Source organism: Copadichromis virginalis, linkage group LG6 (assembly GCF_057382275.1).
Source record: "Copadichromis virginalis isolate Kocher_CV1m ecotype Utaka linkage group LG6, C_Virginalis_male_GT1.1, whole genome shotgun sequence".
Lineage (NCBI taxonomy): Eukaryota > Metazoa > Chordata > Actinopteri > Cichliformes > Cichlidae > Copadichromis > Copadichromis virginalis.
In genome coordinates this window covers 21,395,093-21,415,926 of record NC_140623.1, presented here as the reverse complement: position 1 = coordinate 21,415,926, position 20,834 = coordinate 21,395,093, and the positions used below count along the sequence as shown (strand labels likewise).

The following is a 20,834-nucleotide window of genomic DNA, read 5'->3' as shown; positions in this document are numbered from 1 at the left end:
TTATTGCATTTACAAGATTTCCAGAAAACTTAACCTCCGACTTTGAAGTTGATTGAGATTTGAATTCATCTGAAATTTTTAGTGGATACATGTGGTATCAATTTGAAACACCTACATTGCTTCATTTTCGAGTTATCACATTCACAAACTTGGGTGTCCACATTCTCTGCCTGCCCGTCCAAGACCCCATCAGCCTCTTACATATGAAGGTAAGAATCTAATTTTAAGCAAAATTCATATTTGGTTATTTAAAGAAAATTGGCTTGACCAATTTTTTTTATTATCGTACTGCAATAGAAAGTTTATTCTGAATGGATAAGCAGGACAAGAGACACATAAAACAATTTACCTGATTTTGAAGGTAGAGTAATGTGTAAATGTCTTGAGCCATTCCTTTATAGTATAGGAAAATGGGAAACAGTGATTGCAGTGACTTATTGAAACATGAAAACATACATGGAAATGCAGTATATAAGGCAAAAACTGAGTTTGTACACTTCTAACGTGAATGAAAGTCAACTTTATTTTGTTCTTTGTCGAGATGATCCCTCACTGCTTCAGTAATGTTGAGATCCAGACTATGGAGAGGCTAATCCGTGACTAATAATGTCCTATTGTGCGTTTTTCTATCCATGTATGCTTTTACTACAATGGCAGTGTGTTACCACACTGGCTGTAAAAGGCTGCTTGTAATAAAATCCCTAAAGTTGCAATTTAAAATTAATTCTTTGCTAAGATGTCTGTTATGAGTGAACACTACAGTGGTTCGTCGCTTGAGTTAGGTGCCTTTTTTATGCTTGAATGATTCATAGCTCAGCGTTGACAAATCCAAAAAAAAGTATTCCTCTGAAAATGTTCAGGTACAAGGACTGGACTGAAAATGAGTGAAAAGCAGCCATCTAAAAAGTTGAAAGACCTTCAAAAAGCAAAATATTTTAAAGAAAAGCGGTGGCTCAAGACTTTTGCACAGTACTGTATGTGGCCATTACCACAGAAAAGGGCTGCAATCTTCTGAAACACCACTAGAGGGAGTGCATCTCAAAAAAACATACGTGTGTGTGCCATACTTCAGCCTTTGGTCAAAAATAAAGACCATAAAATACTTAAACAGCTACATGATTCAGTCTGAATTTCCTGACGGATTATAAAAAAATAAATATATGCAGTACAAAATAAAATATCGATATCAAGTAATCCACACTTGTCCACATTATTTATTAGTTACCTCCAAAATAAACACCAGATAAAACAAGATGTCCTACAAGCACAGAAATGCACTCTTATAACACAAGAGGCACCTGTGTGTTGTCACACATTAAACCTTGGAGGACACTGTGTTTAGTTTATTAATAGTGAATTTGGAAAATATGTTGAAAAATCGTACAGTACATATACTCAAGTGAGATTAATCCAACATGTGATGGAGGCACAAAGTAGTGTCATACATAGCAAAATTTACCATACGTTTTCTTTTTTCATTTCTAAAAGTAATAACAGTTCTTTTCTCAAAAAAGGAATAAATACAAAGTAACATGACACAATAAATATGTAGCTTTATCTCAGTAACATACAGTAGAACTGAAAATAGCATTCAATATCATTTAAGCAGACATGAGGTGATTGTGCAATGTGTACAGAGGTAACATAAATATATAAAATAGTGTTAAGTGCTTTTAATACTAAGGGTATTTTAATAATTAAGTAATGGGTACATGTGAAGAACTAATGGCTCAAATGCTTTATGATTTGTGGCTTTTAAAAATACAAGTAAGTCTGTGTAATGTAAAACTGTATATGAATGTAGTTGGCACAGTAGTTTTTATGACACAGATTTGACATCAGTATTATATATATAATAATATCTAGTCTAAATCTAAATTCTCATTTGTTATAATAATCTTGAAGCCAGTGTAATATATTCAGTGTAAAACTATAAATTCTCACATTTGGTGAACAAGGACAATAATGTAAGCTCTACAGTCATTTTCATTAAACTAATTAGTCCAATTTTTACTTACATTTAATATATTCTGTACCTGTAAAATTTAATATGATGATGATAAAATAAAGTATACTCTGAAATTACTTAATTTGGCTATAAATTGTCTTTTTTTTGGGCACGCTTCACACTACACAAACACGGCAGACAAAAATGGAAACTAAAATAAAAATAATCAATAAATGGAAATTGTTTTGTTTATTAAAACCTTTAGTGTGTAGTCTAATACACCACTTTGTATGTATCAAACGTATCAAACTTGACTGCACCAAATACTGTATCACGGACCTCTCGATGAAACGCTACACAGCTATAAAATGTAATGGCAGACCATGGGTACGTAGAGAGGCGGGTGTTCGGATAGACAAATGTGTTTCATCATAATAAAAATATCTGCATATGTGTCACCTGATCCAACCCATCCCTGTGTCAAAATGTGACAGGACATGACCGCATTAATGCAATCCTTCGATGAGCCTTAAGCGTCTGTGGGCTTCCTGGAAAGAAACCACACCTTCATTGGCTCCTTCTTTCCTTTCATGGTGACCGGGCCCCGATACTCCAGATGAAACTGAGGGTCGGCATTCTCGGCAGACTGCAAACACCTGCAATACAACGCTACATATCACACAAGCTGCACACTTGCCGTGCTCACGTCCACAGTAACTAGGTTTGTTTTTCCTTATATATGCTTCATGTTTTATGTCTATTAATGGATATTTTATTAAAAGTTAAAAGAATAAAAAAAATTCTAGCAGTACAACTGATCCTGAAAAATAAGGAGACGCTGCTGCTCACCGGTACGTATATTCAGACACGTTTATTTTTCCTTTTTCACCCGTCGTCTCTGTACGGCTTGTGAGGTTGACCGTATTTCCAAAAAGGCAATATCTGGGCATCCTCTGCCCAATGACTCCGGTCACCACCTCTCCTGTGTGGATCCCAATAGTAATCTGAAAAGAAAAGAGAAGAAAACGTGATCGAAGCGCATGTTTACACTTTAACCAAAGCAAAATAAATGCTGCAGTTACCTAAAGACATCCCTGTTTCTTTTCAAATTTGCAAACTTAACTTTAAATACATCTCTGCAGCACAGATCATTAGTTATCTGCTGTACATTTATTTGTAAAACAGCACACAACAAACCTTATTTATTTACTTAATAACTATGGTAACAAAATTTCCTACTTTAAATCCCGTGTACATTATAACTCAAGGACTTGAATAAATAATTTATGCTTTATAAAAATAAATTGCAAGTTTTGTGTTGGCACAAATTCTTAAAGCCATCGACTGACATGTGGTTGGTAAATATAAGGTTGACTTTGCCTGAGGTGTCTCCATGCACAAAATTAAAATTTCCTTGTAGTTTCAAATTTGCAGTAAACAGTTCCAAAAGAAATCCCCGGCAATCAAGAGACTAATATTTACACTTAATCTTATAGGCACTTCAGCGCTTGCTGCCATCAGAGCATGAACATGCCAGGAGTGTTTGGGACAAATGAGAATCTATTTTAAGCCACAGGATCGTGAAATGATTTGAGTCTGTTTCTGCTACTAAGCCAGGCCCCTCTTTAGCCAGTGCCATGTCTGAAAATAAACAGTCTTTTGTTAACCAGACACGATTTTCCAAAGTTAAGTCTCAACAGTCATTGATATAATAACAATCTCCAGCACTCACTTCAACAACTTCTCATTGCTCATTACTTCAGCACAAAAATACATTCCCAGATGCGCAGGTATAATTATTCTAAAATAAAAATGTGTATATATTAAGTGTAATAGAGTAAATGCCTGACACATTAATATGGTGCACTAATATGAGAATTTTCAAACTAATATTAGAAAGCCGACAGCGCTCCAAAAAAATCATCTGTGCCAAAATAACAGATGGAGTGCTTAGAAGCTGAAAAATAATTAAATGTGAAGGAGAACAGTTAGACAGTCAGCGCATCACCACACAGAGATAATCCAACAGCTATATAACAGACATGTTAGAGAGACAAGATGAAATACATGCAATGACATTATTTTCCAGTTAGTCCTTTTTTTGGTCTATTTAATTTGTTTTAAAAAATCCTCTGTGCACTAAAGTCTACACTGTTACGTTCTTAACTGTTACAGCCTGTATGTAAAAATGGAATTATAGTTTTGCATTTTCTAATTAATTTCTCTATTTCATTTCATTTCTACCTTTTTTTAAATTAAGTTTAGTTTTAGTTAGTTTCCAGAGTGTTTTTTTTTTCAGTTTATAATAATATATTTTAGTCTTTTTACTAAATTAATTCATGTATGGAAGACATGTGTCGGAGGCAAGATCTAAGAAAATCAGTTACAATAAAAACACATCATTTTTTAAAAGGACTTGACTTACAGTCTCATAGTCATCCAAAGTCTCAATAAACACATCCATCAAAGATATAATAAGATTTTTTCCAAACTATCAAACTAAGCATGTTTGCTTTATATTCTCTTTTTAGTTTAGTTTTCAAAGTTCATTTCAGTTAGCTTTTTTTTTCTTTTCTTAAAAAGTCTATTTTTTATTTGAAGTTTTTTTCCACATCTAGTGTTAGTTTTTAATTTAGCTTTTGTTTACTATAAAAGTCTTGGAGCTGACAGGTCCACAGTAAACTGTCCACAGTGAGTGACTGAGTGTGTTGATTCTCTGCCACCACAATTAAATTTGAACAACATCTGAACTGGCTTTAGACTAGACAGACATATACTACTGCCACACTGAGCTTCAGCAGGTGGAGGTAATGTTTCCTACACCTTCACATTTTCCTTTGCTACCCAATCAAACCAGGACTAATACAGGAAATCTTTCCTCTCACATGCATTAACTTCCCAATTTGGGAGAAATTATTCTTATTAAAACCAATTGTTTTAAAATCAAATCATAAACACACTTTGATTCACTTGTGATGATTCATCGTTGATAATCGCAATCAGCGAGCGAGACCTAAAGATTACACTCGCCACTACTGCCTTAAGGCACAACAAAAGTGACGGCTTTGCTGCGCTCTGGTGTGGTTCAGGCCAGTTACACACCTCACAATTTTTGTAACATGGTGGGCAAGAGTGTTCGAGGAGATCTCTACAGGCACGCCTATAATCTATCAGTGTTGGAAGCAGCTAAAACTATAGAAAAATAAATATATCCTGCTAATTTTCTCAGCAGCAACAGGTATTATTTAAGGTCAAGCAAAAGTACTGTATAAAAAGTTGCTCAGCTCACATTTAGTTGCAATACAATTCCACACAGATAATGAAGTATAATATGCAGAAATGTTTTATTCTGAAACCTGAGATTCATCTCACACCTGCACTGGTTCATCATCCACTTTCACTTGTCCAGCAATCTCCATCATGTCGAGAGCAAGGTGGCAGATCGACTTTGCGTGGTGCGTGCACGGCTCGGGCAGGCCACTAACCGTCATGTACTTATCACCGACTGTTTCCACCTGTATAAAGAAAATAAACCAAAACATTTTCTTATTCTCCACATGAGTGATGTCATGACTTCTTTTTTCTTTTCTGCTTCTATTTACTTTTGCTTCATGTAGAATGATTTGTTCCCACTGCGCAACGGGGGGGTGGGGGGTGTTCCAATGTGCTGTGCAGCCAGAAATAAACTGAAACACCCCGAGATAAACACTTAAACACTTACATCAGCTTTAAGACATTCAGGGACTCTTTAAGCCCTGTTAAAACCCCTGGACCACCTAGCCCTTCAGCTTGTAGAGTAAATATTACTTTTTTTGGTGACCCAGTGCCTGAAGCCAATCTCATGGAAGAGGTCTGTTTGACTTCTGAAAGTGCATTCTTGTCTGAAAGCCTGGAGAGTAAATCTGTTGCACGAGGCCTATAAAATGGTGCAGTGCCATTGTAAAACTACACCCTGTTTAGATGTTGGTACTACCCTAAGTTAACTGATATAAATACTCTGCAACTGAGTTGCATATGCATAATTGCATAATATTATTCAGCAGCTTAGTGCATTACAGCTGCAGAACCAGACCTCCAGAGTAGAAGCAAAACTTCCTCCTTTCAGGCCTTTTTATTGACCACAAATTTACACCAGTATGCAATATTACGTGATGGCAAAGTTCCTGCTTCTGACCTTGTATACATAAGGGTTCTTCCGAGAGTCTGTCAAAATGTCAAAGCGTGTGTAAACATCGTTGAGCAGGTTGACGATCTTGATGGCTCCTTCAGCTGAGGCGTGCTTGCTGCAGAAAGCATTGAACCCGACAATGCCACTAAAGAGGATGGTCACGTTGTCATAGCGCTTTGCCGGCACCGGGCGTTTGTGTCGCAGCTCATTGGCAACAGATGGTGGCAGGACAGAATAGAGCAATCTGAGAAGGAGAAGAGAAATGAACATTCTGAGCGAGAGCACGGTGGTGCTGGGGACGCCGGGCTGAAGTCCGTCCTTTGCATCAGCATTTTGTTTGCACAGACACCACCTTTTGGTCATTTTGCTGTGGAAGCTGCTTTCAGAAAGGAGGGTGGTGTTTCTATGGTAACTGGTTAGATCATGGCTGCCTCTTAAAAGCAAAATACCTTCCTTGATGCATCATAATCTTAGGATGAATGATGCATACAGATGGCAAACTCTAAAATGTATTCATAAAAAAATAGTATATATATACAGCGCTTGAATACATATATTTAAATCTAAAATAGTTAATATTTTATGCACAGCCTTGTACCTCTAAGTTAAAAAGAAGCAAAAACAAAGAGTGATGTAGCATCTAAAAAGGCAACAACAGTGCAGCAGCAGTTCTCTTAAAATTTAGAGAAGCCATGAATTCAAATCAATGTCTGGAGCCCGAGGCAATCTGAGTCCAGAGAATGGTCAGAATAATAACGTGGGAATCCAGTGGGAGAGTGAAAGTCTTTTCCTAAGAGAAGATAAACTGCTACAGCGCTCTTAATAAAGATCACACTCCACCCTTCTCCGTCTCCAGCTGTCACCCACTGCTGTGACAAAATACAATGGCAGGCCTTTTTCTGACAGGGACTGAAGAGAAGCTTAAATATCAGCCCCTGCTTGCCCTGCTGTCATACATCCTTAATGCAACTTTATTGTACTGAGACCTGTGTCTTTCTGTATTGTCGGTGGTTTGCCCTTAAAAGGGAAAACTGGTTAAGGCTTCTCTTTATCTCCCTACTCAAGACTTATAATAAACAATCTTTTTTTATCATTTTTTCCTAGCAAATGAATCATGACAGTGCTATTAGAGATTTATAGTAGTGAATTTGGATACTACACACAACCTACAGATAATGACATAACTAGAAAATGTAAATGACATCATTTAATACTTTCTTTTGTTTAAATAAAGTGAAAAAATGAAGGGAGACAGGCAACATGGGTTAAAGCTGCATATACTAGCTACATTATAATGTCAAAAAACTGACTGAGAATTGGTGGGTATAATACCTGTAATTAATGAATATCTGACCCCACACTGTACTTAAAGACTACTTTAATGAAAATATAAAAACAGTCAAACCTATCTGTCTTTTTCTTTTCGTCCTCCAGGGCTCGGAGTGTGTGCTGGAGGCGATCCGTCAAGATTTCCAGCTCTTGGGTCAGTTTGTACTCCTCACGAAACTGCTCGCCCAGCAGCACCAGGTCGCGCGTGGCGTCATGCAGCGGGATGTCACTTAGGTAGAGTCCCCGCCGTGTAAGATCGTCCAAGTTCATAACACTAACCAGAAAAGTAGGAACAGGTCAACAAAGAGAGGGCAAAAAAAGTGAGAGTCATAAATCATAAGAGATTTTTGCAGAGTGAAGCTGCTGGAAACATTTGATTTGTGTCTTGCTGTTCTTGTTCATATCAAGAGGTGTTATAAATTATACAGGACATAAAAAATGAGACATGAGCAGTGAAATCATCATCCTCTTGTGAGGGCTGAGAGCACTGTAATGTTTCCAGATAAATGCTGCTTTTTGTCTGGTGAGGTCAGACGCTGTGCTGTTCGGATCTTTTCTGGTCAGGTTGCATCTCGTTTTCATTCAGTAGCAGTTAAAGTCCTCCAAGGCAGCAACCTTTAGTGAAAACACTCATCCTACGAGCTGCAAACTGCCTTCAATGTAAGGGGACAAGACCCTTTTAACCCTGCCATCTCCTGGATCGAACAGTTTACTAAAAAATTCTGAATGATTACGTAAGAGCTACAGAGGATAACGTAGGTCACGCTCTGGCGATCTACCAGCCCATTGTCATTTCCAAAAGGCCAAGAGGAAAACACTTCTGAGTATTCTGGGTAATTGCTTGATTAACAGAGTGTGTAACTACATGGAAAAAATAACCTCATTTTCATTAGTGAGATTATAACAGATCTAAATTACAAGTAAATCAAAAACAGATCTTCTGTTGATGTCTCTTCTACTTTTCATCAATCATTTTCTTGCTCTAATTAACTTCACTTAGACGTTTTACACAGAATACTGTACACTATACACTGTTAAAGGATAAGCCTTGTAGTTATCTAGACCAGGGATGTCAAACCACCATATACAGCAATGTTAAACTTCATGAGACCTTACAGCACAGTGAAAACACATAATTGTCTCCTTGGTTTTTGTTAACTGATGTTTTTGATGACTCTGGTGAGCTTCTTTTTTCCCCTGAAGTTAGATCTATTTTTATTGTCGACACTTTGAGTGTGATTTTTGCAATCTTTAATGTTTGCATATGACCAGTATGTCCATTATTCTCAGATTCTGAAGTTAACCTTGTCGTTTAAACACTCTGGCTGTTTGAGGGGACCTAATTAGTCTCCGTGCATCTAGCATCAGCATCGCCAGCTGGACATAAGAAATGCAAAATGCACAACGAAAAACATTATTACAGATGTCCAACAGTATATCATCAGTGAATATCTGGAGGACTTAGACAGAGTACCACCATTAACTCTGTAATAGACTCTTTCTGACGGCAGCTCTGATTCAAAGTAGCATCCACTTCACCTGTGTTACGTTAGCTGTCTTAGATTATGGTTAGACTATATATGCTGAATGTTAAGGTTTGTCTCAGCTCACTGTAATTTGCAGAAATTTTTAGTTTTTTCCAACACTATCATGTAGCATTGCAGCTTTAAAAGTGGAAATTAGTTTCTTATATTTTGGTTGGAAACAAAAACCACAGAAAGAAAAGCACATCGTTAGTAACCTTCATGCATACGAGCAATTAACAGTGAACAAAACTCTTCCTTTAAAAAAATCAGCTTTATTTCAAATATTGGTTTGTCATATTTCTGCATTTACAGAGATAGATTATACTTTGCTGTAAGTCAAAACCTTGAACCTTTAGATTTCAAGATGTCTTCACCTGAAATCTGAGCATTCTCATTCTGTGGGTAAAAGTAACATTTTTCTGGTGTGCATATTCAGTCAAGGCTTCTGCAACTGATGGCTTACCTGGGTGAGCAAAGAAAAAGGATGTTCTCAGCCTCTGGCAAATAAATCATCTGTCCTTTCAGTCTCAGACAGCTGATCTCCACCCCCGTCAGCTCGTCCTCATTCTCTACAGTCTCCACATTCAGCAGGCCCTCCTGTCAGGATTACATCCCTCTTGTGAATATTTCATGATGCAGTGCGTTCATCTCTAAATGTGCTGCCAAACTGGGTGCCAGTTTAGCTCGCACTTTATTTTTAAATCTGGCTTTTCATTTTAAATGTTAAATTTTTCAGCGCTCATTACATTAAATTAATTTTGATTTTATTGTGTAAAGAAAAAAAAAAGTAAACTCCTCTTTTTTGTCAGGGCTTACGTAGCCATGTAGCTTATGCCCCAAGAGTGGCAGTGCTTCAAGGATCAGTCTTGTCACAATTAATCTGAGTATAGCGGTATTATTTTGTCACTTAAGGATTAACCATTCCATGAGAAACCAAACCACACAAATTTTAAATTTGAAACTATTTTCTATTCTTGCTCTATTTTTACCTTGTGACTTTTCATTTGACTTCACACTGACCTCTGTGCTCATAAAATTAGCTTTTCAGATTAGTCTTTTCTCTGTTTCTCCCACAACTTTTTGTCTATTCTGAAAATCAACAAAGGTATATTCTAACTGTGCTGCATGACCCTCTTTGCTCTATGCATAAACATAAGCATTGTAAAACTGTATAGTAACTGTATAGCTTCTATAAATTGTAAGGTTTTACATTTTGTCATCATTGATTTAACAAAAACTGAGATAAAACAATGAGTGAAAAATGCATACACTCAATGACGTTGTAGATTTAGATTCATTTATGGACAGCTCTCTTAAGGTCCAATAATAGCATTTCAGTCAGATTGGGGTCTAGACATCTTCATTCTTTTCTTTTTCAGCCATTCTGATGTAGATTTGCTGTGGTGTGGATCATCATTTGAGGTTGAGTTTGAGCCAAGCTTGAGCTGTTGGGCAGGTTGACTCACATTTGATTCTAGAATACTTTGGATTACAGAGGAGTTCATGGTCGACCCAATGGTGCCTCAAAGGTGCCAAGATCGTGTGGCTACAAAACAAGCCCCAATCATCACCACCATGTGTGCCAGTTGGTGAATTGGGTGTTTTGTTGGTTTTCACCTAACTTGGAGATGGGCATTGTTCCAGAGGTCTTGTGGTTTGTTCAGATACAACTTTGCAAATTTAAGCTTTAAGTCATTTCTCTTTAGAGAGAAGAGGCTTTCTCTTGGCAACCCTTCCAGACAACTCATACTTATTCAGTCGCTTTCTAACTGTACTGTCATGAACTTTAACATTAGACATGCAAACTGAAGCCTGTAGAGTTTGAGATGTAGCTCTTGGTTTTTTCTGCAGTTTCTCTGAGCATTCCATGGTCTGACCTTAGGGTGAATAAGCTGGGAAGTCCACTCCTGGGAAGAACTGTCTTGAATGTTTTCCACTTGTGAATAATCTTTCTCACTGCTAAATGATGGATTTTAGAGTGTTTGGAAATGACCAGAAAACCCTTCCCAGAGTTATGAGCAACAGCATTTGCTTCTCTGAGATCCTTTCTGATGTCTTTCCTGCTGGGCACTATGTTTACACTCACCTGAATGCTCCATAACAGCAAAGAGCCAGAACTTCTACTTTTATAGAGATGCTCTCATTTGCTGTCAAACAATTGATCGAGTGAATTTGATCATCAGCACCTGACTGCTACTTACCCTCTTAATTACTATGAAGCAGCACAGGTACACTTACTTTATCACACAATTTCTGCATTCTGGTTTAGTTTTTTGTTAAATAAGTAATGTATGTAAAAGGTCAGGTGATGTTATTTATCTGAGGTTGTATTTACCCAACTCTAAAACTGGCTAGGGACCATATTATCTTAATTATGTTTTGATACCTAAAACCTTAGAATATAGACATGGTATACTCACTCTTTACTCTTGAATTTACATATTATTTCTATTTGTTTATATGCTCATTGCTCCCTGCATGGCAACAATTTCCTTCTCCTTTATTTTTTTTCACTGAGCTCCACAGCATCAAATTTTACGGCGCTTCTAAAAATATCAGTGACCTTATGAATATTAACACACTGTTAACACATTCTTTCAAACCGCATTTTAATTAATTAGACTTTGGTGTATTTTATTGATCTATTTCCTCTGCTAAACTAATACATGAAAAGTGATTAGCCAAACGGACTCGTGCAAACATACATATTTCATACATACCTTGCTACGAAGAACGAAGACAGTGTTGATGTGGGAAAGGATGCCGTGAAAGCTGAAGTCAATGTGAGGACGTACCAAAGAAAAAACTGAAGGAAGGATACAGGTACCCGGCTGGAGCTATATGATAAAAATATCCATATGTTAGTAACGTTGAATTTATTCTTTATATTAAACTATAGCATTATTATTGATAATAAAAGACAAAGCAAATATTTAAAACATAATTATTTGCTAATTTCTTGAAATTCTGAGTTTGGGAGAACTGAATGTGAATGCAGACCTGTGGCAGGACTCGGTATATGGCGTTCCCACACTGTGTGAGCATCAGGTCCTTGTCAAACATGAGGTGGAATGGAAAGGCCTTGCAAAATGTGTACGGGCTGATTCGAGTCTCCTGCGTGCCGTTCTCTTCAAAGCCATCGAGATCTTCGTAGAACGCCTCTTCCTCTGACTCCTTCTCCTCAATCAGAAATTTGATGTGGTCACACTCCTCATTTTTGGGTTGGATCATCTGCAGCACGTGAAGTTAATCAGTTGATAACATATTGACGACACTGATGCAAGACTAACTTTGTTGCACATCATTAGAGCACTATGACGGCCTTAAAGAGAAATCTGAACCTTAACGTTGCAATTTTCATTTCATAAACATAATACCAATAATACAAATGTTAATTTCGCATTTATTATATAGAATTAGGCGGGTAATAATGACAGAGTCCTGTGGTTTTATGGGCATAAGGCATGCTGACGTCAACCTGGTGTCTCTGCACCCTGTTGCCACAGCAACACTGGCTAATATTTCCAGAAATTGTGTGTCACATTTGGAGCGTCTGTCATTTTCTGTGCTTTCATTATAGAATTGCTGAAAGATATTATCCTGTCTGTATAACATGATTAAGTTTGGGAGAAAATGTCACCGACTGAATGAAGAGGAAAAGCTCAATCTAAACACAGTAGACGTCTGAGGGGAATAACGTGCTGCAGGGAATGGTACAGATTAAGGCTGAGGCTTTGGGTGGCCTACAATTAAAAAAAACAAGCTTAACAGTTTTTAATGCTGGTTTGTTAGAAAATTTTAATTTAGTGCTACTGAGATTAGCCTGGTTAAGTTAACATTTTAAATGTGGCTTGTTCTTCTATTCCCTCAGTCATTTTTGGTTCAGCCGCAGTGAGAGAAAAGTTTAAAAAAAATGAGGAGCAAGAATAAAACTCCTTGGAAGATTCCCACCGTCTCTATGCTAGAGACTCTATATCTTAGATCTAAAAATATCCTGTGACTCACAGACATTATCCAAAAATTCACTACTCAACTGCAGCTGTCAAAGTGTTCCCATTTGGGTATTTGAGACGTTTCTGTTGTTTAATCTTCACGTTACAGCCTCGCCACTTATATTGTGTGACAGAGACTTACACATTCTGACACAATGCAATGCAGGAACACAAGAGTGCCTTTGAATATTGTACCATAAATTAAAGGGGAGCGAGAAGAAGTCAAATCCGTTCATTAGCAGTGACAGAGTGAGCCAAAGAGTCGAAGGTTTCACGATGCACAAAAAGGTAACAAAAGCAACAAAGGAGACCTTCATCTCTATCTCTGTTCCGTGGATTTGCTGAGCGACGGTTTTAATGATGCCAATCACTATGTCTTGCAGGCCTTCTCTCTCCGAGTAATAGTGAAGAATTAGATTGTTTCCTTTCTCTGCATCAGTGCAGCGAAACGAGGGAGCCCTCATCCCGGGATAAATGGTGCCCAGGTGATCGTGGAGAGCATCCAGATTCTGAAAATTCAAATCAAAGAAAAGAATATGTAACAGCCGATTGTAACACCAACCTCTATGTTGTGCAAATAGAAGAAGTTTAAAAGGTGAATAAAAAAATTAAAAGCTCAGCTGGGTGTTCATCATAAAACCTCATTAGACCACATATGACAACAGTAAGTTATCTTTAACTATTATCGCATCATGTGATCACTACTAAAAAGAAAACACATATACACCTGCACAAAGAAGCTGCACTCCCCCACATCACGATTTGCTTCTGCCCTTTGAAGTGCTACTTGTTTTTTGTGAAAATGCAGACTGCGGGCCTCATGCAAGAACCAGCTGTACAAACAGATGTCTTACAAACTATGAAGGGATAGGCTCGTTTCTATGCAGGGTGAAAATAGGCTTCTTTCACAGAGTGCGACTTAATCTGAATGAATATGATTAAAAAATCCTAACAAACTTAATGCAAAATGAAGGGCACTACATCATAATCATCCTAGCACACCAATTTACTGAGAAGTACTATTATCAGCATATTTTGTCACAGCTGATTATACATTTTAGTAATTACTGAACACGGGATGGAAAGCTCGTGGATGATGTCTTCTATCATGCTGTTGTACACAGCACTGTTACCCTTCGTACTGTAATAAACGGAAATCTAATAACCCAGCGACTGTTTTCGCTTTGACCTTGCTTTCTTTTTAGTACCTGACATCACACAGCCTAAACTATAATTAGAGCATCACTGTGTTGCACTGAAATATCTACTCTTTCTAGAGGTTTTGAAGTCTTTTAAAAGAATACTGGCATTTCTTAAGTTTGCTGATTTCTGACAACAGAATGCGGCGGCACAGTGAGAAATTGTTCCTTTTATTAAAGAACAGTGTTGTGCAAAAGACTCGAGCCAACCCTCATTTCTTTATATTTTGCTTCCAGGCAGCCAGACATTCTTGTAATCGTTAAAGTGGTCTTGACTGATAGTTCTTCAGGCTTTCTGAAGTTCTTTCAAATAGGACTGCAACTAAAGATAATTTTGGTAGTCGACTAATCTGCCAATTTTTCTTCGATTAGTCGATAAGTCTTATCTCCGTTTCCTGGGCAAACCTCCTGTTCTAAGCTCACCTGCTCTAGTCTGCACACCTGTGAATGTCACCCTGTGATCTCGTCCCACAGCAAATTAAAATAATATAAATTTGAAAATAATCAAATGTATTTTTAACATTACTCAATAGGACTGTCAGAATAAAAATAAAATAAATAAAAATATGAAATAATACAAATTAAAGTGCTACTAGTATTTAAACAAAATCAAGCATCATCCTGAGAAGTTTCCAATAGGTAAGCTAACATAAGCATCACAGTACAAACATTCACATAAACATGGTATCAACACGATGCACTAACTTAACTTTGGGTGTTTTTTGTGTCTAATATCTTTACCTATATTAGTAAATAGACTGTAGTGAACAGGCCACTTCAAGTAAGTTTATAGAACTGTGATGTTATATATCTAACAATTTCAGCTGTCCTCTTGGCTAGATCTCGCTTGAAAACCACGTTTTTAATGTCAATGACACTTTTTACCAGGATAAATAACAGATATATAAAAGTCACTTAGCCAAAAACTGATTGCAGCATCTACTTTGTATTAGAGATGTTATTTCTGGCTCTAAATTACTTGATATTCTTCATGAGAGATATGATTGACCTATTTTTAACAGTTTTTGGTCAGCAAGTCATTTCTAACAGCTTAAATTCCCACAATCATTTTTGATATGCACTGCAGTAGTGCTATAGTGGAAGGAAAGCTCTGTTTTGCACAGTCTGCATTTAACTTTGTTTGTTTTATGTGAAATGTGTTCACTTTTTTTTTTTAAATCTTTGCTTCCATTTTCTTTTATCCTACTGTTTAGTGGTCGCGCTACGTTATTCTTCGTTAGTACTGAGTGCAGTCTTGGCAGACAATATAGACAATACTGCCCCCATGGCTTCCTGTAGTGTATTGCAGTTACAAAAACACATTTAGGTGGTATTAGGATATGACGTGAAAATACAATTCCGCATTGACACATTTTTATAGTCGACTTGATTGATTACACTGATGGATCGTTGCAGCCCTACTTTTAAAGTTGCTTTTTGAACAAAAAACCAAAAACCACAGAAATAAAAAAACAGCCATAAAATAGTATTTTTGCACCATCAAGGGGGTTCCCAAAGAGCTAGAAAGCTAAGCTGAAAAATGGGTTATCTCAAAAAACTGGACAAGTCGAGGACAAAAGAAGAAATGGCAGACCTAGAAATTATCTACAGCAGTTGAACTTTATCTGAAAGCCATGTCTCAGAAATAGGAAACAATTTAGTAAAGACCTGACACAGGGCCTGAGAGATGTCAATCTACTGTTTGCTGAAGTGTCACTGGAAGGGTGGCTGTTAAGAAGTTATTGTTAAGAAATGAAAACAGGGAGAAAGAACTGAAAATCAGTGGCAACAGGGCTACACAGTGACTGTCTACAGTGATCTGTGATGGATCCAACTTCCAACTTTCAAAGAAGAGTTTTGAATGTCCTTCAAAAAGCCTAAATAACTATTACTGAAGACTACTTTTTAAAGAAAGGTTGTCTCAGAGAGTTCAGGCTGTGTTAAAGAATAAACCTGGTCACAGCATTACAAACTTTCAAGTTGTATTTATACAGTATTTCCATTTATGTTTGCACATCTTTCAATAAATTGCTACACCTGTTTCCTATTTTACTATTAAAATATACAGAACTGAGGGATAGCCCAAGACTTTTGCAGAGTACTGTGCTATAAGTGTTTACTTAACTTGAGGCCTTTATGTTTGCTGATTTCTAGCAGCAGAATCCAGCTGCACAGTGTGAAATTCTTCTTTGTTTTACAGTATAACATTATTTTTTTAAATTTACTGCAAAAGTGGAATCTTACAAATACTCCCCGAACAAACGGTATTTATCAACATGAAACGACCGATTTACAACAATCCAGTGTTTTCACGTGACACCCAAAGCTGATTTATGCGATGTAACATATCCAGCTGACCTTTAAGCTAAAAAAAAAAAAAAGATATAATACAACATAACATTTTTTGTGCTCAGTAAATTCTCGTGTCTTTCAAACTTTACAGCCACAGTGCGTTAAGTCTGGCTTTCTGTTAAAAAGCCTCAAATCTCCAGCCTAAGAACTCTCCAAAACTCAGCAGAAAATATCATCCGAATGTTTTTACAGGCTAAAAACTCAGTGTGATGAATAAAACCTCCTCTCATCTTCAGTTCGCTCGTAAAGGCAAAGAGGAAGACTCTACCTGCAGGAATTCACGAACGTTTGAGCCCAGCACGCGTAAGATGGTGTCATATCCTGACTCCTGGCAAAATTCAAAAAACATCTTGCCAAACATCTGCAAGATCTCTCCCGCATCAACTTCTGCAAAACAAAACAAAAAGCTTAATAAAATCGGGCAAATGTCTGCTAAAGCTTCATTTGTATCCTACATCAAATTACATTTATTTCATTTCCAGGGATTTAAAATCGTGCTGTTACTTACTGAGAACTTTGCTTGCAGCTGCAACAAGATCATATGTTTTGCCATCCTCATATATGATTCTAACGAGGAACTGGCCCTCAATATCAAGCTGAGCCTCCCTCCTGAAAACAAAGGGAAGCTGTTACTCACAAGCTACAGCGAATGTCACAGCAGAAGTAAACAGTCTCGTAGGCAACTTGTTCAGGAAACCACTACCTTTGGCTTTTTTGCAATTGCTTTTCTGTTTACACCAACAACTCGACACCAATGGTTGGGTCTTCTTTCATGATATATATTCAGCTGGAAACATTAAAAAAAGCTTTTGATATTGCTTTGAAGTCCTTGTGTGAATTGCACTGCTGAACAAGCAGAGATAGCTAATCAGGTTTAGATCTACTGCAGGTCCTTTGATACAATGCACTCCAAGCTCCTGAGTACATTTTGCTATTTATATCTTAGAAAATCCAATTTTCACAAAATTGTCAGAAAGCTTAATGAGCTTCTGATTGCAAATATTTAACTGAGTAAACAGGAATGATTTACAGGCCTGACCAGCAACCACAATTTTATCATAATGTGTCACAGCTGGAAAAACATACCGAGCTTTGAAAAAGTAAGAATTCTGATATAAATAACTCAGTTCATGAAAACCTTTAAAAAAGCACATGACGGAACCTGGTAAACTGAGCACTGAGTAACAGTGAGTTACATTTGGAGATGTAACATATAACCCTGAGCTGTAGCATGCTGCGCTGAAGCATGTTTTTTTGTGGTGGCTGGAAAATGACCACTCTGAAAACATTTACAAAAGGCAGCTGCTGCTCACAGGGTCATGCATAGGGCATAGAAGACTACAGATGAAAAATAAACTTCACTTTAAGCCAAATATTTCAACAGCTGAAGAAAATGGCCATTATTCTGGGGAAAGGACTCATTAAGACTAAACCTAAAGTTGACTAAACTTAAAGCTCTTAAAGTGTAAAATTTTTTATTTATGGGATTTTGGCAATTGGAGCACATTTGAATTATACTTTACTGTATATGAATAAACAAAGGATTCGTTAGTTTTGCTGCTGTATCCTTGTCAATCTTTAGTGTCCATATTAAACATATTAAGAGGCAACTGCCTCGAATGCCACCTCAGTCTAAAATGAGATAATAATAAGCTTACTTGATATTGCTCTCAGTATCAGCTCGAATGCTTTAGTTTCAAATCCCACTAAATCAGACACTGCGTCTCTTTCCTAAACAAGGTTTCACTGGCAGAAACCTGCAAACAGCACTTTCATTTGTCATCTAAAGCCACTATGTTCACAGCAGCAGATTGTCATATTAGAGGTCCCACTTATCAGTTTGTTCACAGTGTTATCACAATGTTGTTTGTCAACTCCATGAACTACTTTGCATCTTCACTTTCTAGACATGACAAAAGTACACTCTTTTATAGTTATAGTTCATAGTTATTTTTATACTGGTTTTATTTTTTATCTTTATTTATTTTGTTGTTATTGTTGTTGTTATTTCAGAGTGTGCAATAAAGATTCCTGTCTTTTGATGTGACACTGTGCAGTTGTACTGTCTGGTTAATGCTGATCTTTAGCAATGTTTCAGGTTGCATCTTTAGTGATTCTCCTACTGTTAAGTCATCATGTTTTGTCCAAAGGGGTGTACTTGCAGTTTTTCTTTGAAAAAATGTAAAAAGATCACAAAAAGATATTGCCAGCTTTTTCTGCAAAAAATAAAAATAAAAATAACACATTTACTTAAGTTACATTCTGGTGAAAAAGGCATTTTATTCAGTGACTAATAACATTTTGATTACAATTAAAGCAAACCTACTAGGCCTAAATATAAGAACCTGATAAGAAATGCTTATTTAAAGCAAGAAATGGCAGATGGATTTAGAGAAGAGAGTTTTTTTCTTTTTTTAAATGTTAAACTCCACTAATAAAGTGGATAATCTAAACAGTAAACAGCAATTATGATTATAGTTCCAGAGATCAACCAGTTCTATGAAAAAGTAAGATTACATTTATACTTTAAATATTTCCACTTATAGGTTGCAAATATATTCAAATATAGACAAATATGACAATAATTAGTACTTGAATGTACTTGATATTGGTGATTATTTATGCAGATTTTTACATAAGCAAGATTTTGAAAGCAGAATGATAGGTTTTTGCATTTCTTAGTAGGTTACTTCATCAAACAAGTTTTTTCAGGTCTGTACTGCATAGTTATTGCAGGTATTTACTTGTTACAATTACAAACAAAATGGGAAATAATAATAATATTAATAATAATAATAATAATAATAATAATAATAATAATAATAATAATAATAATAATGGCATTTTGTCACTTCACCAACTAACTTTTGGTGTGAACCTACATAATCGGGTTAATCTGTTCCTGCTGGTAACACTGTGGCAGTGTATGCTGCTGGGCTGGCTGTACAGTATACATTAGGCCTGGCCTGTGTCCTTGTTGTGATCTGAGCTGCTACAGTGTAACCTTTGATACCAACATGGCTGAATAGTAAACACATCCTGAAACTCACTTGATGTCTTCCCACACTTCCGGACCGTAATTCCTCAAAACGAGGAGCTCCAGGGCGTGATTCACAAAACCATACTGTAAAATTTCAAAAACACGAGCAACGTGAGTTATATTTCATGGAACGAACGCAATTTTCTTAAAAGAATATATATGTATAAATTTAAATATGCTCATTACATTAACTATTCTTAAACATTTTATGACCTTTTGTGTTCATGTACGTTCTGTCCAGCCGTTAATATATTTTAATATGAGGATAATCATGGATATTATTGTAAAAACCGCTACATAGCGGTATTCCAACAGGAAACGACAACCGCAAATACACCGTTTCGGGGGGAAAATGCTACTTATTTAATTAGTATTCAAACACAATCGGAAATATTAATGTTAAATACTTACCATGATGTCCGCTGTTTCTCGTTTTCTTTATTTTTGAGCAAAATTATTAGAATCCAGCAAAATCTTCATCGTTTGGTACAGATGCTGACTGTCTCTGGGTCCAGCTCCCGTTTTTCAGTCAGCTTCTTACTGACAGCCAGGCTGTCCAATAACAGATCGGCAATGGCGTTACGTAAGCAGACTTTGACCAATGGCAAAGAAGCTGCTGTTGCCCAAGTGATGCTGGTCAACCTGCACTCTCCGTACATAGTTTCTGCTAAGAGCGTTCAGCTGTAATGCCCTGATAATATATTCTGATAAACATGTTGACAGTTTTTCATTTAAACTTACCTAAAATCATCATTTTGAAAAAGTATGCGGGGTAACAGGCTTTATTATTGATATTAAGGGTAGAAGTACCCAGGTGATACACCTGGAACCACAACTATATATAAATATATTTAAAACAGACCTACTTTTCTTTTTCAAAATAAAGGTCATGCATTTATGTTTCTACTAAACAAAGGCTATAAGTAACGAAATATTAACATAATTAATATTAAGATTAAGAATAGTAAGTGTTGCCTATAGCAAAATACTTCCTAATAACTCTGTATTTTATAAAGGTGTTAGTATTTTAACCTGTCTAGCACACATCAGGGCTGTGTTCATTCTTTCTGCAGCTACACACAGATCCAGATTCAGGACAGGAAAGGGCAGAGCAGGCTGTACCTGCTGCGGAGACTCAGGTCGTTTGGGGTGGAGGGCCCACTCCTGAAGACCTTCTATGACTCTGTGGTGGCTTCTGCTATCTTTTATGGTGTGGTCTGCTGGGGCGGCAGCATCTCTGCTGGGGACAGGAAGAGACTGAACAGGGTGATCCGAAGGGC

The 20,834-nt window shown here is 36.8% G+C and overlaps 1 protein-coding gene across 1 annotated transcript; it reads right to left on the bottom strand.

The window, feature by feature from the left end:
• Window positions 1–1,196: 1,196 nt before the first annotated feature.
• gucy1b1 (guanylate cyclase 1 soluble subunit beta 1) lies at window positions 1,197–20,096 on the bottom strand. The gene is made up of 13 exons (XM_085459231.1): window positions 19,966–20,096; window positions 19,565–19,638; window positions 17,023–17,123; window positions 16,783–16,901; window positions 13,275–13,472; window positions 11,972–12,202; window positions 11,692–11,808; window positions 9,435–9,568; window positions 7,522–7,719; window positions 6,123–6,360; window positions 5,323–5,463; window positions 2,798–2,952; window positions 1,197–2,604 (listed from the first exon to the last, which is right to left on the bottom strand). The coding sequence occupies exons 1-13, from the start codon at window positions 19,966–19,968 to the stop codon at window positions 2,478–2,480; spliced, it is 1,836 nt and encodes a 611-aa protein (XP_085315357.1). The 5' UTR covers window positions 19,969–20,096; the 3' UTR covers window positions 1,197–2,477.
• Window positions 20,097–20,834: the final 738 nt, after the last annotated feature.